The following is a 19,836-nucleotide window of genomic DNA, read 5'->3' on the forward strand; positions in this document are numbered from 1 at the left end:
AAAGCCAGCTGTACAAGGCAGCCAGCCAACAGTCGCTTGTCTTTTTCTTTTCTTTCTCACTTTTAATTTCAGGTTTTTGTGTACCTTGTGGTATGTCGTATCATCGCACGAGGCAGCGAAGAACTTGCAGATAGTTCTGCTATGACGTGGCAGTTGTGTTCCTAAGCAACCTAGCATTATAGAAAATTGTGTTATACCGTTGTGTCCCGTTGGTAAAGGGGGTGAGGGCTGGAGCGTTTAAGACCAGCAGTAACAAAGTTATTTTTTCCCCACAGCATTTCAGATCTTCAGGTCAAAAAAGGGATCCGACCCAAAATGTCACCCTCCCCCCCCCCCCCCCCCCCCAGAGATGCTGCCTAACCCGCTGAGTTCTTCCCGCACTTTGTGTCTATTTTCAGAGATTTTCTTTCGATAGCTGAAAGTTTATTTTAGTTCATGCAAACTAAAGGTAATAAAGGCTATCGTGTTACGTTGTTTAATCAATTATCATAGTACAAGTGTGATCGATTTTTGTCGATTTCAACGCTACCGATGATGAAACTGAGAGACTGTGTTCTGCAGAGATGAATGATTGACCTGGCACCTGGAGTTGATTAATTGCTCAATCTGTGGAGCACAATATCTAACATGTATTAATACTAGAAGCTGGCATGAGGCATGTTGACTTCACTTCTGGGATTAAAGTTACACCTAGGGCAACAATTTCAGCCTGGAATGTTTCTCACAAGCTTAAATCCACTAATTGAAAAACCAAACTTCCGTGGTTATTTCTTGGAAGTCATTAAGGTTTCTTTGGTGTTAATTTAATCCAATTTCAATGCATAGCTAATTATGTAGTATTTGTAAATGCTCTATTAAACTGCCCAAACCATATCATATCATATCATATATATACAGCCGGAAACAGGCCTTTTCGGCCCTCCAAGTCCGTGCCGCCCAGCGATCCCCGCACATTAACACTATCCTACACCCACTAGGGACAATTTTTACATTTACCCAGCCAATTAACCTACATACCTGTACGTCTTTGGAGTGTGGGAGGAAACCGAAGATCTCGGAGTAAACCCACGCAGGTCACGGGGAGAACGTACAAACTCCGTACAGTGCAGCACCCGTAGTCAGGATCGAACCTGAGTCTCCGGCGCTGCATTCGCTGTAAAGCAGCAACTCTACCGCTGCGCTACCATGCCGCCCATTCACCCATTCCTTCTCTCCCGAGATGCTGCCTGACCTGCTGAGTTACTCCAGCATTTTGTGAATAAATACCTTCGATTTGTACCAGCATCTGCATTTATTTTCTTATACTATGTAAAAGACCTGAGCATTTATTTAATCGATACCTTTTCATTGATTCATTTGATACTCTTTCAGCTTTTTCAGGTAGTCAAGGAAGATGCTGGGCACCACCTAGGTATATCTTAACAAAAAATTATCACCCAAGTAACATTATCTGCAAATCCAGTAACCAGACAGATAGACACAAAATGCTGGAGTACCTCAATGGGACAGGCAGCATCTATGGATAGAAAGAACAGGTGACGTTTCGGGTTGAGACCCTTCTTAAAGCTGAGAGTCAGGGGAGAGGGAAACGAGAGATATGGAAGGATAATAGACAATAGACAATAGGTCCAGGAGGAGGCCATTTGGCCCTTCGAGCCAGCACCGCCATTCAATGTGATCATGGTTGATCATTCACAATCAGTACCCCTGTTCCTGCCTTCTCCCCATACCCCTGACTCCGCTATCTTTAAGAGCTCTATCTAGCTCTCTCTTGAAAACATCTAGAGAATTGGCCTCCACTGCCTTCTGAGGCAGAGAATTCCACAGATTCACAACTCTCTGACTGAAAAAGTTTTTCCTCATCTCAGTTCTAAATGGCCTACCCCTTATTCTTAAACTGTGGCCCCTGGTTCTGGACTCCCCCAACATTGGGAACATGTTTCCTGCCTCTAACGTGTCCAATCCCTTAATAATCTTATATGTTTCAATAAGATCCCCTCTCGTCCTTCTAAATTCCAGTGTATACAAGCCTAGTCGCTTTCAACATACGACAGTCCCGCCATTCCGGGAATTAACCTAGTGAACCTACGCTGCACGCCCTCAGTAGCAAAAATATCCTTCTTCAAATTTGGAGACCAAAACTGCACACAGTACTCCAGGTGCGGTCTCACTAGGGCCCTGTACAACTGCAGATGGACCTCTTTGCTCCTATAGGAGCTTCTATAAGGTATGAAACTGAGAGATCAAAGGGGACAAAGCTCAAGGAAAATGTGGAATAGATCATTGTTAGCTTGGGGAAGGTGGCAACGAAGCACACAAAGTAAAATTTAATCAAGAGGACAGTCAAACTAGTCTGAGAACTAGAATGGGGGAGGAATGGAGAGCACTTTCCCTGGCTGGATACATTGCATCAGTATAAGTTCAAATAGCATCTCATGAAATATGATTGCCCCAATCTACTTCTTCATGATTATTTGGTCTTTTATTCCTTTTCTACTTGAGAGGTCATGCTGTGTTAGCCATCATGATATACGTACAAGGCTATAAAGATGTACTGCTAGAAAGAATGGTGGAAACTAATTGAGCAATAACCTTTGAAAGAGAATTAAAAGCATACCCAAAGGATAACCACTCTCAGGAGGAAGAATAAAGGAGGAGACTAATTAGACAGTTCTTTCAAAGAGCCTGCAGAAGATCAATGGGCTGATTGATATTATCTTACCGCAACAATGGCCAAACTTCAATTGGTTATAAAACCTTCATTGGTTGTAAAGAATTCTGCAATACCTTAAACTCCAGAAAGGCATTATATAAATGCATTGTCTTTCTTTCTCCTTTAATTTGCTGAAGATAGCAAACGTACTCAAAAACTCATTTTTTATTTGTGCATATAAAAATAATGAAGAAAGTTTAATTAAGGTGAGCTTTAGGCGTGCCAAGTGTACACATGATATCACACTGTAAACACTGATGTTAAGTATGTGAATAGCTTCAATTAATACAGACTTTAGGTATCGTCACTCAGAAATTCACACCATCTATAGCAAGTAATTGAAGAATTATTGTAAAGCTGTGATTCTGTACAGTCAGCAATGTACATTAATTATACAGCTTACCAGTTTATTGTGGGATGGGATTCTTGTGTAGGAAAATGTACTGATTTGAATAGAGGAATATGGACTCTTTCAAGATTTAGCTAATTGAGACATTTCATGAGACGTCTTGCTGCTGTGATCTATGTTTCTTTATGTGATCAGTAAAAGAAGTCCCTCTGGAGGCAGAAAGATCCTATTACTACTGAGTGTTATGCTGTGGTTCAAGCAGAATTCTTAGCTGTGAGCACTCACCCTCCGGCACAACTTTTAACCTACCTTCAGAAATAATTACCTCATTCCTGACATCGGTATATATGTAATTAAGAATAGTTATTGCATGTTGCTTATGGGTTAACTGTCCTGAATTAGTGTTCAGTACATTAATCTGTGCAAAATGTTTGAGTGGAATCTTCATCGAGTGGAATCACCATCACTTAAGTGGAAAAGCAATATTGCTAATATGAAAAAATTAGATAATATTCATTAATATTATCAAACGTGTCGATGCATGTATTAAACTGTACAGGCTAGATATGAAGAATATTCTGTGTAATATTTGATATTAATGTCACATTGGTTTATGTGCCATGTGTATGTTCTGTTGAGGGCAGATATAATGGTTAGATTTCAATGTTTTTACAGTCATTTGGCTACTTGACTTGAATATTCCTAGGCTTGCCTATTTATTGACAATTAACCCTTCATCACTCCCATGTAGTCATTATAAACTTGGAGGAGACAAATAAGTGGTAAAATAAACCGTTTCTTACATCATTTTCAACTCTTATCAAAGCAGGCGGGCAAGAGCTTTTTCCTTTGGTTGCCTCAATTCCCAAAAGAAAATCTGTCAGATACAACACATCCTGGCCAGCAGCAAATAGTACGTAAAGTGGGCATGATTGTTGTACTCAGGTTTGCAAAGCCATATTCGCATTGCAATCATTTCTCAAGCAACTGTTTCCAATGTGAATATGAGGCTACCCCAGCGATGGAGAGAAGCCAACACAGCTGGATCCAACCCTGTCTTTTACTACACAGCTGGCTTACTATCTCTCCTTCCCCAAGAGCCATTAGGCACAATTCATAAATCGACTTGTATGCAGCGTGACTGCTCTTGAACTGCTGACACTGCTCGACACCTGTCTTAACATGCAAGTAGCTTTCCTACCCAGAATTCGAGACCATCAGAACTCCTCAAATCCTCATCTATTTGCAGGTTAGTACAAGGTTCATAATGTTCATAAATGTACCTACCTGGTACTGTGTTGGTGGATTTATGACACTATGTAAATTATTGTTTTCAGTACTTTGAACACTTGAACGTTTCCTGTGTTTGAGCTGAGAAGAAAAATGAGAGAGGTCAAATATAGTGCAATGTTTCCTGAGCAACTGGACCTTCTGGCATCTGGAACCCAAGTTCAGCATTTGATAACTCAAAACAGGATGAATGTATTATTATTTTTCAAAATAAATTGCCATTATCCCAACAGTTCTGGGAGTGGAATTCTGCTGTCCATTATTAAGATAAAAGCATCTTTTTCACTAATTTCTTTTGTTTCGTCCTGGGATGTGGATGACAACAATAAAGGGGTGTTTATCTTCAAATGCCAGTAATTAGGCCTTTGAGTTAAGGTGGTCCAACAATAATGTTTTGAAGGAATGCCATGCCATTGTTCCTGTGATGAAAAAATGACGCAGACACAGTGTATATTCCAAACCTGTGCCACGTTTTCCATGTATAGGTTTTGTATTTATTTATTTATTTATCTATTTATTTGTCTATTTATCCATGTTTATTTATTTATTTATCTATTTATCTATTTATCTATTTATTTATTTATTTATTTATTTATTTATTTGTTTGTTTGTTTGTTTATTTAGTTAGTTATTTATTCATCTATTCATTCATTTATTTATTTACTTGCATATTTATTCATTGATTGATTTATCGATTTATTTATTTATTTATTTATTTATCTATCTGTCTATTTATTTATTTATTTATCTATCTATCTATCTATCCGTTCATTTATTTGTTTATTTATCTATTTATCTATTTATTTATTTATCTTTCTATTTATTTATTCATCCATTCATTTATTTATTTATTTATTTATTTATCTATCTATTTATTTATCTATTTATTTATTTATTTATTTATTTATTTATTTATCTATTTATTTGTTTATTTGTGTATTTATTTATTTATCTGTCTGTCTATTTATCTATTTATTTATCTATTTATCTATTTATTTATTCATTTATTCATTTGCTTGTCTATTTATTTATTTACCTATTTATTTATTTATTTGTTTGTTTATTTGTTTATTTGTTTGTTTGTTTATTTATTTATCTGGTTCACTTGTCATTCCACTCCTTACGGATCATGCAACGAATGGGACAAAACAGAGTGCCTCCGGGGGCCATAGTGCAATACAAATGCAAAACATATATAGACAGGGGATGACAGTGCAGTACAACATGATACAGTACAATACAATTAGACACTGCAATACAATGCAATACATATAGACAGGGGATTAAAGCATGTATAATCATGCCTGATGTGTTTAGTCATAATTAAATTATTCCTTCTCGTCCTATACTTCTAAATCTGAGGCAATAGATTCACAATTTTTAATCCCATCTGTTTTCTTCAAGATGGTGAAAATGTTGATTAAATTACTGTCTCCGGGGAATTCACCTCAGTTTGTGGAATCACTCCATAGTCTTTTAACTATCATTCATATAAATCCATATCATGCCATTAAACCTGTATAATGCACACTCCATGACCAATGTTCCTTCATAAGGTGATGCGCCAAAGTTCAGAGTTCTAGGTATGGCCTAATCGGGGATTTACATGGCTGCATGTAATTTCTGATCCTTTAAGACTCCAGTATTTCACGTATTTTCTACTTTTATTTATGGTTTCCAACTGTAGCCTTTCACTATCACATTGAACTGGATACCATGCGGGAGATGATGCTGCTGGAAGAAGGTGATTTCAAGAACTTCAAGATCTCATACAAGATGCTATTTATTCACAAAATGCTGGAGCAACTCAGCAGGTCAGGCAGCATCTCAGGAGAGAAGGAATGGGCACGTTTCGGGTCGAGACCTTCTAAGATGCTAGCTCAGTTCTGGATGCACTGTTAGTCCCCAAAGTACAAATGTGCCAATACCTGAAACCCTTCGTAAGTGTGGGAGGTCAAAGTTTGGACATTTGTATGCCAAGGGATGTAGGCTGATGTTGACTCTGTGTACCATGGTCAGGGTGTGCCAAAAGTGCCCGGGTATCTTTGATGCTTGAGGTGCACACACTGAACATCATCTGGGGAGGTCAGGGACCATCACTCGTTTAGTTAATGTGTAGGAAGGAACTGCAGATGCTGGTTTACACCGAAGATAGACACAAAATGCTGGAGTAACTTAGCGGGAGAGGCACCCATTTCGGATCGAGACCCTTTAGTTTAGTTTGCTTTAGTTTAGTTATGTGATACAGTGTGGAAGCAGGCCCAACAGCCCACCGAGTCCATACCGACCAGCGATCACCTGTACACTAGTTATCCCATCCTACACACTAGGGACAATTTGCATTCGCCAAATAACCTACAAACCCGCACACCTTTGAGATTTGGGAGGAAACCGGAGCACCTGGAGGAAACGCACACGGTCACAGACATACGAACTTTGCACAGACAGCACCAATAGTCTAACCGAGGTCTCTGGCCCTGTGAGGCAGCAGCTCTACCTGCTGCTCCATTTTGAAAGGGTCAGCAGAGAAAAAGAAAAGTTCAGTGTGTGAGCGAGCAGCAGTGATGGTTGCGATGTGAGATAAAGTGTACATTAAGGCAAGCTGGCAGGAAATATTGCTATTGCGATTATGGTATCTAAAATATTTTGGCAAAAATGTGTGGTTGTAATTACTGTCGTCATTAACCAGGTATTGCTCTATTACGTTTCAAAGGCCACATCTGATGTTGGGAATAAACTGCATTCATGGTTATACAAACTTAAAATAACTCCTCAGCATATGAGATTTGTTATTTGTTATACATGCGGAAAAAATAATTAATCGGCTTCATCAATATCAAGGCTACACATAATACTAAATTGTTAGGTGTACTATTTATCAGAGTATGCACTTGAGGTTTATTCTAGGGGCGGCATGGTGGCGCAGCGGTAGAGTTGCTGCTTTACTGCGCTAGAAACCGGGTTCGATCCTGACTACGGGTGCTGTCTGTACGGAGTACGTTCTCCCTGTGACTGCATGGGTTTTTTCCAGGTGCTCCAGTTTCCTCCCACACTTCAAAGATGTACAGGTTTGTACGTTAATTGGCTTTGGTAGAAATTGTAAATTGTCCCAAGTGTGTAGGGACAATGTTAGTGTACTGGTCGATTGCTGGTTGGTGCAGACTCAGTAGGCCAAAGTGCCTGCTTCCTCACTGCATCTCAAAAGTTTAAAGTCTAAAGTAAAGTTTAGTTAACATTATCGTTCTTATCAATGTGTATGCATGGTTTGCGAATAATTAATTGTTTGTAAAATCTTGTGTATGTAAATATATTGATACCGATTGTTAACAAGCAGGACACATTATTGAAGGTTTAATAATTTCCCGAAGAGGTATAGTCAAGTCAAGTCAAGTCAATTTATTTGTATAGCACATTTAAAAACAACCCACGTTGACCAAAGTGCTGCACATCTGATTAGGAAAAAAAGAAACATACAGTGGCAGGCAGCCAAACACAACGGCGCGGCCATCTTTAACAAAATGTTAATTCAATCAAAATGGCGGCACTGCCCTAGCAGCTGCCGCTCACCTGCGGTCCATTTGTCTTTGTGTTTTTGTTGGTTTTTTTTGGTCTTAATTGTAGTTGTGATGTGGTGTTTTTGTGTTTGTGTACTATGTGTGTATGTGGGGGGGAGGGGGAAACTGTAACACTATAAATATGTATCCCTTCAGTATGAAAAAGAGCAGCTGAGGAGAGAGAAATGGTTAGCTTTCAAGTCTACACTGAACTTCCTTTAGTATCCATCCTATCACAAACATTCCCTCTGTCCTCTCTGTCCCTCTGCAACTTTAAACATGCTTACTTTCTAAATGTTCTCAATTCTGTAAAAACTCCAAGAGCCTGGAATGTTAATTGTGTTTCTCCCTCCACAAATGCTGCTTGACCTGCTGAGTATTCCCATCATTCTCTGCCACTAATTAAGCACTGTTCACCATCAAAATAATGTTTGTATAGAAGTGGCAACCGTGATACCTGACCCATTAAATAGTAATATAGGAGGATCTCAGGATGCTCACAAAAGCTTTGTCCAATTTATTGATTTTAATGAGTAGCTACCCTAATTAAATGTTAGTCTTTTGTTTTATCCCAACATCATTTTCCTTTTCTCTACTCTAAATATCACACAATACAGTTATTTAACATACCCATCATTTCCTTTTTCTTGTAAAATTTTTCCATGTCAGTTATTCAATATTTTCCTTTCATAATTGTAAAAACATGCTTTGTTGCTTTTTCATATCCCATCAAGTTTCTTTTAGAAGTCTGATTTATTGTAGCTCGTGCTTTCATTTGTCACCTTTTGTTGTCTCAGTTTTTGTGTTCTCTAATTAGTTTTGCATATTTATCCTCATATTAGTTTATATGCATACAATGGATGATGGCTCCTTGCCTCACTGTTATTAAGCATATTATTCAAGAATTCTTTGCAAAGAATACCCAGTGAATGCTTTAATTACCAAACCATTACCTTTGTCATCTCTGCATTTTCCTGGCACTGTCCTTTGCTACATCGCCGAGGATTCGGCAGAAACTTCTTGATTCTCAAAAGAAGATAAAATAATGTCTTGGGACTTGGCACCAAGTTAAAAGGCACTGCAAGTGTCCGCCCTTCTTCAAAGTAGGAAATCCACAGTTTAGCTCTGGCAAACTTCCATTCCACATCGGCATCATTCTACAAAATCAAGAAAACATGACGTTAACTACTTTTTCTCTACTGGTCCAGTGTCACCAGAGAAGCATCTGACCTTTCCATGGCCACGTTCCAGCTCCAATTTCATTTTCACCAACACCTCTGCATTTCCACCCTCAAACAGATGGTCTGTGGGACCTCTGCTTCTTTTTGAATGGATATTACATTAGTCCCAACTCCCACCACCCTACACTGCTGAACTTGTTCCCATCTTAAACACCTCATCCTTTGACTCTTATCTCTCTCTGCCAAAAAAAAAGCAATTCCTAACTTGGCTCCTAACTTAGCTTTTCATGGGATGTATTCTTTGCTCAAATCTACAATGCTTCCCTTGCTTGCTATTTTTCCCAATACATTAATGACTGCAACAGTTTTCCTCCCTTGTAGCCTTAGAGGGAGTATTCTAGCCTCAGAGGGAGTACAGAGAAGGTTCACCAGATTGATCCCTGGGATGGCAGGACTTTCATATGAAGAAAGACTGGATAGACTAGGCTTGTACTCGCTGGAATTTAGAAGACTGAGGGGGGATCTTATTGAAACATATAAAATTCTTAAGGGGTTGGAGAGGCTAGATGCGGGAAGATTGTTCCCGATGTTGGGGAAGTCCAGAACCAGGGGTCACAGCTTAACGATAAGGGGGAGGTCTTTTAGGACCGAGATGAGAAAACATTTCTTCACACAGAGAGTGGTGAGTCTGTGGAATTCTCTGCCACAGAAGGTAGTTGAGGCCAGTTCATTGGCTATATTTAAGAGGGAGTTAGATGTGGCCCTTGAGGCTAAAGGGATCAGAGGGTATGGAGAGAAGGCAGGTACAGGATACTGAGCTGGATGATCAGCCATGATCATATTGAATGGCGGTGCAGGCTCGAAGGGCCGAATGGCCTACTCCTGCACCTATTTTCTATGTTTCTATGTTTCTATGTATCATTCTTACTTAGCAAATGTCATCAGTTTTGCTGCCAAGTTCCAGACAAATTTTCACAGCCTGTTCTGCTTGGGTCTTCTATACACTTCAAGATCAATGCTCGGTCAGATTTTGAGTGAAGGCCATGGCTTTCGATAAGTGTACGCTCTGCATTTGTGCGGGGGCTGTCACCGGGACCACCAAATGTGTTGCTAACGGAGACCCCTCAGAGTCCAGCTGCTTGTCACGACAGCTCGAATGTGGACGACACAGCAGAAATTCAACAGGAAAAGCAGAACAACAAACTGATGGAGTTTTGCTAAAGTTCTGGTCCCCCCATGCAGGAAGGACGACGAGTCTTTGGGAGAGGGAGTAGAAGAGGTTTACCAGAACGCTGCCTGGATAGGAAGGTACGAGCTACAAGGAGAAGGTTGGATAGACTTAGATTGATTTCTCCGGAGTTCCGCTGGTTGAAGGGAGATCTAACAGAGTACATGAACGTGTGAGAGACACGGATATAGTAGACAGTCTGAACATCTCTCCCAGGGTGGAAATGTTCAAAATCTAAAGGGCTCTGAGGTGAGAGGGACAATGTTTAAAGGAGAGGCGCAGAACAAGTTTTGTTTTGCACACAGATGATGGTGGGTGCCTGGAAACTACTGCCAAGGTCAGTGGTTGATTCAGATCAGATCGTGGCATTTAAGAGGCTTTTCGATAGGCACAGGGACATGTAGAGAATTGCAGATTATGAATCAAGTGCAGGCAGATGTGATTAGTTTATCTTGGTATCATGTTTGGCACAGATATAGTGGGCCGAAAGGCCTATTCAACCTGCACTGTTTTATGATGGTCCAGTCTTGCACTGCCACAGGCAGTGATGGTCCAGTCTTACTCTGCCACAGACAGTGATGGTCCAGTCTTGCACTGCCACAGGCAACGATGGTCCAGTCTTGCACTGCCACAGGCAGTGATGGTCCAGTTGACAGTGTGAATCTCTGTCAACACAGTCGGGTTTGACATCTTCTGAACAGGCTGGAGGTCAGTAGGACGGAAAGGGTCGTACTGATGACATTCACAACCACTAACAAAGTAAGGGCTCCAGACTCAGCAAGCTGTTCCAGAAAGCTGCTGAGATTAATACACTTGCTCCATACAACAACCACTTCCACAAATAACTGGCGTGACTTGGCCTGTATGCCGGATACAGACACTTCCGTCCAGGCCTCCTTACCAGCTGCCTTCTAATAATCCCAGCTGGTGTTGGTACAGGCTGTGAAAACCGCCACTGCTGCTTCCCATCCAAAGGAAAGTTGTCGGAGCGGAGAGCACACTGTGGGTGATGCTAATAAACCTGAAAGAAGAAATCTGAATGCTGGAAAGATTTCAACCGCCTCAAGTTTATCAACACTGGAAGCCAGGAATGCTCCAGCATGAGCAGGGCTTTGTTTCTCCTGTCTGCAAATAATTCGTGGCAGCACGGTGGCGCAGTGGTAGAGTTGCTGCCTTACAGCGAATGCAGCGCCTGAGACTCAGGTTCGATCCTGACTACAGGCTCCATCTGTACAGAGTTTGTACGTTCTCCCCGTGACCTGCGTGGGTTTTCGCCGAGATCTTCGGTTTCCTCCCACACTCCAAAGACGTACAGGTATGTAGGTTAATTGACTGGGTAAAATGTAAAAATTGTCACTAGTGGGGGTTGGGTAGTGTTAATGTGTGGGGATCGCTGGGAGGCGCGGACTCGGTGGGCCGAAGGGCCTGTTTCCGTGCTGTATCTCTAAATCTAAAAAATCTAAAAAAATCTAAATCTAAAAATCATAGCCACAAAATTATTTTCACCCCTCTTTCTTCTCTCTGTTCCTCTTTCTATTTGTGTCTCTTCCAGACAGATGAGCTGAATGATGGCTTCATCACCCTCTCTAGTCAGAACCACCACTATTCGTTTCCTTCCGTTTATTTTGGACTCTAACCTCGCTCTTTGCTCTTTCCTCCCCTCTCCCTTTCTCAGTAACTTGACGCATTTCATTTCAAGTTTTTCTTAGATTTCACAAAAAGGTCATTCACTAAAATGTTGACTCTTTTTCTCTCCGCAGGCACTAGCTTAATGTTTCCAGCAATTCTTGTTTTCATTTCAGATTTCCAACATATGCAAGGTTTGTTTTTAAATTGCTGGTCCAGTTGCTTGGCAGAAGAAAGGACTCGGCAACGGACCTGAATGGATATGGCACAGTAGTTACTGACTTGATAATGAAGAGTGTGTTTCCAAAATTGACATCAGAGTATTCCCCAACCAGAAACCATGGACGAAGCAGAAGGTCCACATTCACTGAGGACCAGATCTCGGCATTCAAGTCTTGCAACGCAGAGTCATATCATATATTATATATATACAGCCGGAAACAGGCCTTTTCGGCCCTCCAAGTCCGTGCCGCCCAGCGATCCCCGTACATTAACACTATCCTACACCCACTAGGGACAATTTTTACATTTACCCAGCCAATTAACCTACATACCTGTACGTCTTTGGAGTGTGGGAGGAAACCGAAGATCTCGGAGAAAACCCACGCAGGTCACGGGGAGAAGGTACAAACTCCTTACAGTGCAGCACCCGTAGTCAGGATCGAACCTGAGTCTCCCGAGTCATACAAGAAGTTCAGATGGAGCCATAATAGAGCCATTAAAAAGGCTAAAAGAGATCTTCACTCTTAAATTGGAGGATGAGACGGATGTTCGGCAGCTGTGGCAGGACTTACACGCCATCAATTCCTGCAAGGCGAAATCAGGGGGCAACTCAAGCAGCAGTGAAGCATCACTCCCAGATGTGCTGAATGCATTCTACGCACGCTTTGATAGGGAGAGCGTTGATGTACCATCCTGGGCCCACATTCCCCTGTCACAGAGACATATAAGAAGATCCTTCAGGAGGGTGAACCCATCTGGACCCGATGATATACCTGGTTGTGTTCTTTAAACCTGTGCAGACAAGCTGGCTGGAGCTTTTGCTTCATCTTCATCTTCTCTCATTACTGAGGTCTGAGGTTTCCACCCGCTTTAAAAGGGCATCAGTAATACCAGTGCTCAAGAGGAGTGAGGTGACCTATGTAAACAGGTGCATTAGGCTGTCGTTCATAGACTACAGGTCGGCACTCAACACGATCACCCACTCCAAACTGGTTACCAAGCTCACGGAACTGGGTCTCAGCACAACCCTCTCCAACTGGATCCTCGACTTCCTCATCAACAGATCAAACTCTGTACAAATTAGCAGCAGCACTTCCTCCTCAATAACCATCAGCACAGGAGCACCTCAAGGCTGCGTGCTCAACCCTCTGGAGTACTCACTCCACACCCATGACTGTGTAGCTGGACACTTGTCCAACTCCACCTTCAAATTGGCCGATGACACCACCATTGTTGGACAAATTACAGGTGACCATGAGGCAGAATATAGGAGGGAGATCCAGAACAACAGCCTTGCTCCCACTTCAGTAAAAGCAAGAAACCGATTGACGACTTTGGAAGAGGAAGGTTGAGGATCCACAAAACCTGTCTTCATCAATGCGACACTGGTGGAGAGAGACAAAAACTTCAAATTCCTGGGCTTTCATATCTCTGAAGATCTACTCTAGACCTTGCACACTGATGCAATCATAAAGACAGCCCATCAATGCCTTTACATCCTTAGAGGATTGTGGAGATTCGGGATGTCAACAAATACTCTCTTGAACCTCTACTGGTGTACAGTAGAGAGCATATTAACTGGTTGCATCACAGCCTGGTTCAGCAACTCGAACACCCAGGAACAAAGAAGATTGCAAAAAGTGGTGAAAACTGTCCAGTCCATCATGGGTACTGACCTCCCTTCCATCGAAGGGATTGCTGCCTCATAAAGGCAGCCAGCATCATCAGAGACCCACACCACCCTGGCCACACTCTCATTTCACTCCTGCCATCAGCAAGGAGGTACAGGAGTCTGAAAATTGTAATGTCATAATAACACCATAATAAGCAACACAAAAGCTCAATATGAATAGATTATATCATAGTATATTTGTCACACTGCATCAGTGACTCAGGTTCAGTCTCAGAAACATAGAAACATAGAAAATAGGTGCAGGAGGAGGCCATTCGGCCCTTCGAGCCAGCACCACCATTCATTGCGATCATGGCTGATCCTCCACAATCAATAACCCGTGCCTGCCTTCTCCCCATATCCCTTGATTCCACTAGTCCCAAGAGCTCTATCTAACTCTCTCTTAAATCCATCCAGTGATTTGGCCTCCACTACCCTCTGTGGCAGAGAATTCCATAAATTCACAACTCTCTGGATGAAAAAGTTCCTTCTCGCCTCAGTTTTAAATGGCCTCCCCTTTATTCTAAGACTGTGGTCCCTGGTTCTGGACTCCCCCAACATTGGGAACATTTTTCCTGCATCTAGCTTGTCCAGTCCTTTTATAATTCTATATGTTTCTATAAGATCCCCTCTCATCCTTCTAAACTCCAGTGAATACAAGCCTAGTCTTTTCAATCTTTCCTCATATGACAGTCCCGCCATCCCAGGGGTCAATCTCGTGAACCTACGCTGCACTGCCTCAATTACAAGGATGTCCTTCCTCAAATCTTGACCCGAGGTCCTGTCCATGTGGAACTTGCATGTTGTCCGTGATCATGGGGCCCTCCTCTTGGTGTTCTGGGTTCCTCATACATCCCCATCTGACTCTATGTGGTAGGGTAAATGGCCACTGTAAATTGACTGTAGGTGAGTGTTAGAATCTGGGAAGAGTGGATGGGAACATGGAGAGAATTTTTAAAAATGGGATTAATGTAGAATTAGCGGTAATGAATAGTTGATGGTCAGTGTGGTCTTGGTTGGGTGAAGGGCCACAGGTTTCTTAGCCCTGTCTCTCTCTTTATTTAAGTTTTATCAGTGTCCGAGGTATCATGGAAGAGAGGCCTGACTGGGCAGAGATGCTTCTCTAAGATTAAAAAGCCGAACGATTTTACAAAAATAAAAAAAATAATGGGAATGAAGAATGGATAGGGAGAAAAAGAAAAGTAGTAATTATAATAGAGTCATGGAGTGATACAGCGTGGAAACATGCCCTTTGGACCAACATGCCCATACCGACCAACATATCCCAGCTACACTCGTCCCACCTGCCCGCGTTTGGTCCATATCCCTCCAAACCTGTCCTATCTATGTACCTGTTCTACTGTTTCTTAAATGCTGGAATAGCCCCTGCCTCAACGACCTCCTCTGGCAGCTTGTTCCATACACCCACCACCCTTTGTGTGAAAAGGTTACCCCTTAGATTCCTATTAAAACTTTTCCTCTTCACCTTAAAAATCTTTCCCCCCTTCACCTTGAATAGGAATAGAATAGGAAGTTAAGTTTTTGAGCATTTCTGCTTGAGATGTTCTGAGACAAATTTTTGCGATGGATGATGTGGTAGAAAATCTATGGTGTGATCAAGGAGAATCTCGCAGAGTGCCACGGCCTACATTAGCGTTTGAGGCCCTCTGAGGGGGCACTGTGAACTGTTTATGTATGTGCTGTTATGTTTGTGTGCCACTATATGTTCGTTCTTAGTACCTGAACTGATGTACAGGACTTTGGTCAACGTGGGTTGTTTTTAAATGTGCTATACAAATAAAATTGACTTGACTTGACTTGACATGGTGTAGCTGCCGAGCTCGTCCCCCACAGCTGACACAAGACCCGGCTGAAACAATCCGCCGGAGGAGATAGTTGCGGCAGGTACTATCACAACGTTTAAGAAACATTTAGACACATACATGGATAGGACAGGTTTACATGGATATGGGCCAAATGCAGGCAGGAGGGCCTGTGTAGATGGGGCTTGTTGGTTGGCGAAGGCTAGTTTGGCCGATGGACCTGTTTTCACACTGTAGGACTCTATGACTCTAATACTGAGATTTGCTGATTAAAATACAGCAACGTGCAATCTAATTGTATTACCTCACCACCAAGGCATGTTAAACAGTGGAATCAGATTGCTTTTATTCCACGGTACAAGCCCCAACAATCCAATGCATTCAGTCCCCATTCCCACTGACTGCTCCCCATGGACACCCACACTCGTAAGGTCAGCCCCAGGACTATTTCCAATTCTTTGTCAGAGACGTTGAGTTATAATAAAATGCCATTGAAAGAGAAGAAGTGTGTACAGGTGCTTTCCTCGAGCAAGTGTTCTTTACAAAAGTTAAGCGAGCCACAAGGCCAGTAGAAGCATCGCAACCTTGTGCCTCTTTGCCCACTCTCATCTTGGTCCTAGCTGCCATTTTCTTCCAGCCTTCGTCTCCTAGGTTACCCAGAGGAGTGAACCACTCCCTCCACCTCCACCTCACCAAATGAGCAGGGTCTGAGAGTCACAGCAATTCTCCTCAAGATGATATTTATACCATTCAAGATTATCATTAAAGGTATGAGTAATTGATGTTGTTTTAATGTCCTTTAGTTAAATAACATTGCTTCCTTTTACACCTTTGGATGTTTTAATGTGTCTATCAAGGCTTCATATTGCTTTTGGATGATGAGAGGACCTACTTATCTTTCTTTGGGAGTCTAAAAAGTAGATGACAATTACAGGAAATTTTAATTTTCATACATTTTGGTGTGAGAAAATAGCTGACATTTGAAGCCAAATATTTCTATAACATATTTGAGAAGGCTCCTCACAGCAATCCATCTTCAAACCAACAAGCCACGTTAGATTTAACAGTGAGTAACGGACCAGAATTAATGAACAATCTAACAGGAAGAAACCATTGCACTGACAGTGATTATAATACAACGGAACTTGCTATCAGGCCACTGTCAGGGAAGGTGTCTTCATAGAATAAGTATTTAACTGCAGTAAACTTTCAAACATAATTTCAGAACCACTATTAGACCAAGTGGACCCGTTGGGCCCAAATCTCTCCTGCATTGGTACAGCACCCTCTCCTCCCCCACTCCCCGCTCCTCTCTCCCCCCAACCGCCCCTACCCCCTTCCCTCCCCCTCCATTCCCCCTCTCTCACGTCCCCTCCCACTCCCTCCTCCCCTACCCCTTCCCCCTCCCTCCTCCGCACCCCTTCTACCTCTCCCTCCATACCCCTCCCTCTCTCCCATCCCCCTTCCCCAACCCCCCCACTCCAGCCCCCCTCAACCCCCCATTATCCTCCCCCTACCTCCCCCCTCCCTCTTCCCTCCGTAGGAGATAGATTTAAACTTTAAAATGCAAATAACTTTAAAAATATAACACCAATTTCAATTAAACTTCTTCCATTAGCAATAAAGGGATGACGGTGAGTAAGGTGGGCCTAAAATTGTCGCGCTATCGTGTACCGTTTTGGCTGTAGTTCAGGAACAAACAAACAAACAAACGAGAGTTTTAGTATATAGATGATTGGTTGAATTGAAGTCAGCGGAAACAAACACTGAAAGCAGAGTGTCATGCCCTTTGCAATACGCTTGTCCCCTTTATCTGCTGACTTATTTTTTCATACAGAGGGTGGGGGCATTTGAAATAAGCTGCCAGATGAAGCAGTTAAGACAGGTACAATAAAAACATTTAAATGACATTTGTACAAATCCATGGATTCGAAAGATTGAGAGAGGAATATTCGCCCGGTAAAGGCAAATGGTACCAACTTGAATGGGGCATCTTCATCGACATGTTGGATCATAGTGCCCATTACCCATGCTGTGTCATTATGTTTCGAATTTGGTAACTGAAAAAAAATATTGACATAAAACTTTGATCTCTGTTGTCTGTAATGAATTGAGTCATAAAGTCAAAGTCATCTATGTACTAAAACTCTCGTTTGTTTGTTTGTTTGTTTGTTCCTGAACTACAGACAAAACGGTACACGACAATTTTAGGCCCACCTTACCCACCATCTTTGGTGCTAATGGAAGAAGTTTCATTGAAATCGGTGTTATATTTTAACGTTATTCACATTTTAAAGTTTAAATTTATCTCCTAGAGAAGGAGGGGGGAAGGAGGGAAGGAGGGAGGGAGGGAGGGGGGGAGGAGGAAGGATAAGGGGGGAGAGAGGGGAGGGGGATGGAGGAGGGAGGGGAGGAGGAGGGGGGGAGGGGGTGGGGGGGAAAGTCGAGGGGGGGAGGGGAGGGGGAGGGAAGGGGGAAGGAGGGGGAGGGGGGAGTGAGGATGAGAGAGGGAGGGGAGGGTGGGGGGTAGTGGGAGGGGGAGGGGGAGAGTGGAGAGGGGGAGGGGGGTTGGTGTGGGGGTGGAGAGGGGAGGGGAAGTGGGGGAGGAATAGGGGAGGAGAGGGTGCTGCACCAATGCAGGAGAGGTTTGGGCCCAACTGGTCCACTTGGTCTAGTATAATATAGAAATGAGCACTTTGACCAAATTCTATTCATAGAATAGCGAAGTTTTTTTATGTCATTATGTTTTAATTTTATAATAACAAACAATTGCCTATTTTTAGAAGCAAGGAACTGCAGATGCTGGTTCATAAAACCAACACAAATAACTGGAGTAACACAGTATGGCCGACACCATCTCTGGAGAACATGGATAGATGACGTTTTAGATTGGGACCCTATTTTTACCATTCACAACATTAAAAACAGAGCAATTAAAAAAATTGAAATCTTTACCTCAATTTCCTGAAAGGAACTGTTAATCATCGCAATCAGCATATTCAGAAGCACAATGACCATAGTCACATGGTATACACCATACAAAACATAGCCAATATTTTCAATAAATTTGTGGTCATAATTGATGACCACAGACTTGACTTCCGATAATCCAAATATAGCCCAAAACAACGTTTTAAAGCTTTCTTCAACACTGCAAGAGAAATAGTAAATAACATTAGATCCATTCTGTTTATCAATTCAAAACACACATCTCTTAAATTCATATCAGATTTTATATATGCTATAAAGAAGATAGATACAAAATGCTGGAATAACTCAGCGGGTCAGGCAGCATCTCTGGAGCGAAGGAATGGGTGACGTTTCTGGTCGAGACTCTTTAGAGACCATTTGGGTTAAAAATTCTCTTTATTACCTGTTATTGAAGCATGGCTTCAACTTGTCCCTATGGATAAATATGCTACAAGTGGGAATTTTTATCTCTCTTCCATTCTAAATGTACTATTTTGCCTCAAGTTTCAAGATGTTTAGGTCCTTCTGGCCTCTCTAACACCTGTTCGCAACCTATCTGGGAATTGCTTTTGAGACAATCAGCCAATGTTTGTATAGTTTCCACTTTCCTACAATTCCTCAAAAGCTAATAAATTGGATAATGACCCTTTTTTTTTGTACCTCATGTTCTGGTTTCTCTTTTTGTTTTCATCACTCATATCAGCTCACAGCTCTTATGTCAATAGTCAATAGTCAATTTATTTGTCACATACACATAAATGTGCAGTGAAATGAAAAATTACCCGCAGTTCAACAATAAGACCAATAAAAATAAGCAATAAAAAATGCAATAACACATACAATCATAAACCAACACCAAACAAAAGAATCTAATGATCTAACCTCCTCTCATCCCAGTTATTCCACGACAAAGTACACTCTCCACTCGTCTTGTCACTCCAAAAACCCTGACACCATCCAGAGCAAAGCAGCTTGATTAGCATCACCATCCAATGCTCTAAATGTCCTTTCACTTCACCCAGGATTTGCCTTAGTAGTCCCTTCTAATGATACATGGCAGCAACTTGATTTAGCTACTTCTACAGCACTTCCTCTTTTCATGTAATACATAAAAATGTTTCTGGAAGGTATAAACGTGGGAGCTTCAACCGCCCTGACACGGGAGCTTCGATCGCCCCGATGCGGGGGTTTCGACTGCTGGCTGTGGG

The 19,836-nt window shown here is 41.9% G+C and overlaps 1 protein-coding gene across 1 annotated transcript in view; it reads right to left on the reverse strand.

The window, feature by feature from the left end:
• The window catches only part of LOC144595591 (short transient receptor potential channel 6-like), a 104,690-nt gene that overhangs the window by 5,218 nt on the left and 79,636 nt on the right, over positions 1-19,836 (reverse strand). Inside the window, exons 8-10 of the mRNA XM_078403157.1 lie at positions 18,614-18,809; positions 8,860-9,063; positions 4,350-4,433 (exon numbers count right to left, since the gene is read on the reverse strand). Coding sequence (XP_078259283.1) covers positions 4,350-4,433; positions 8,860-9,063; positions 18,614-18,809 — 484 coding nt within the window. The remainder of the gene's footprint in view (positions 1-4,349; positions 4,434-8,859; positions 9,064-18,613; positions 18,810-19,836) is intronic.

This window comes from Rhinoraja longicauda, chromosome 7 (genome assembly GCF_053455715.1).
Source record: "Rhinoraja longicauda isolate Sanriku21f chromosome 7, sRhiLon1.1, whole genome shotgun sequence".
Taxonomy (NCBI): domain Eukaryota; kingdom Metazoa; phylum Chordata; class Chondrichthyes; order Rajiformes; family Arhynchobatidae; genus Rhinoraja; species Rhinoraja longicauda.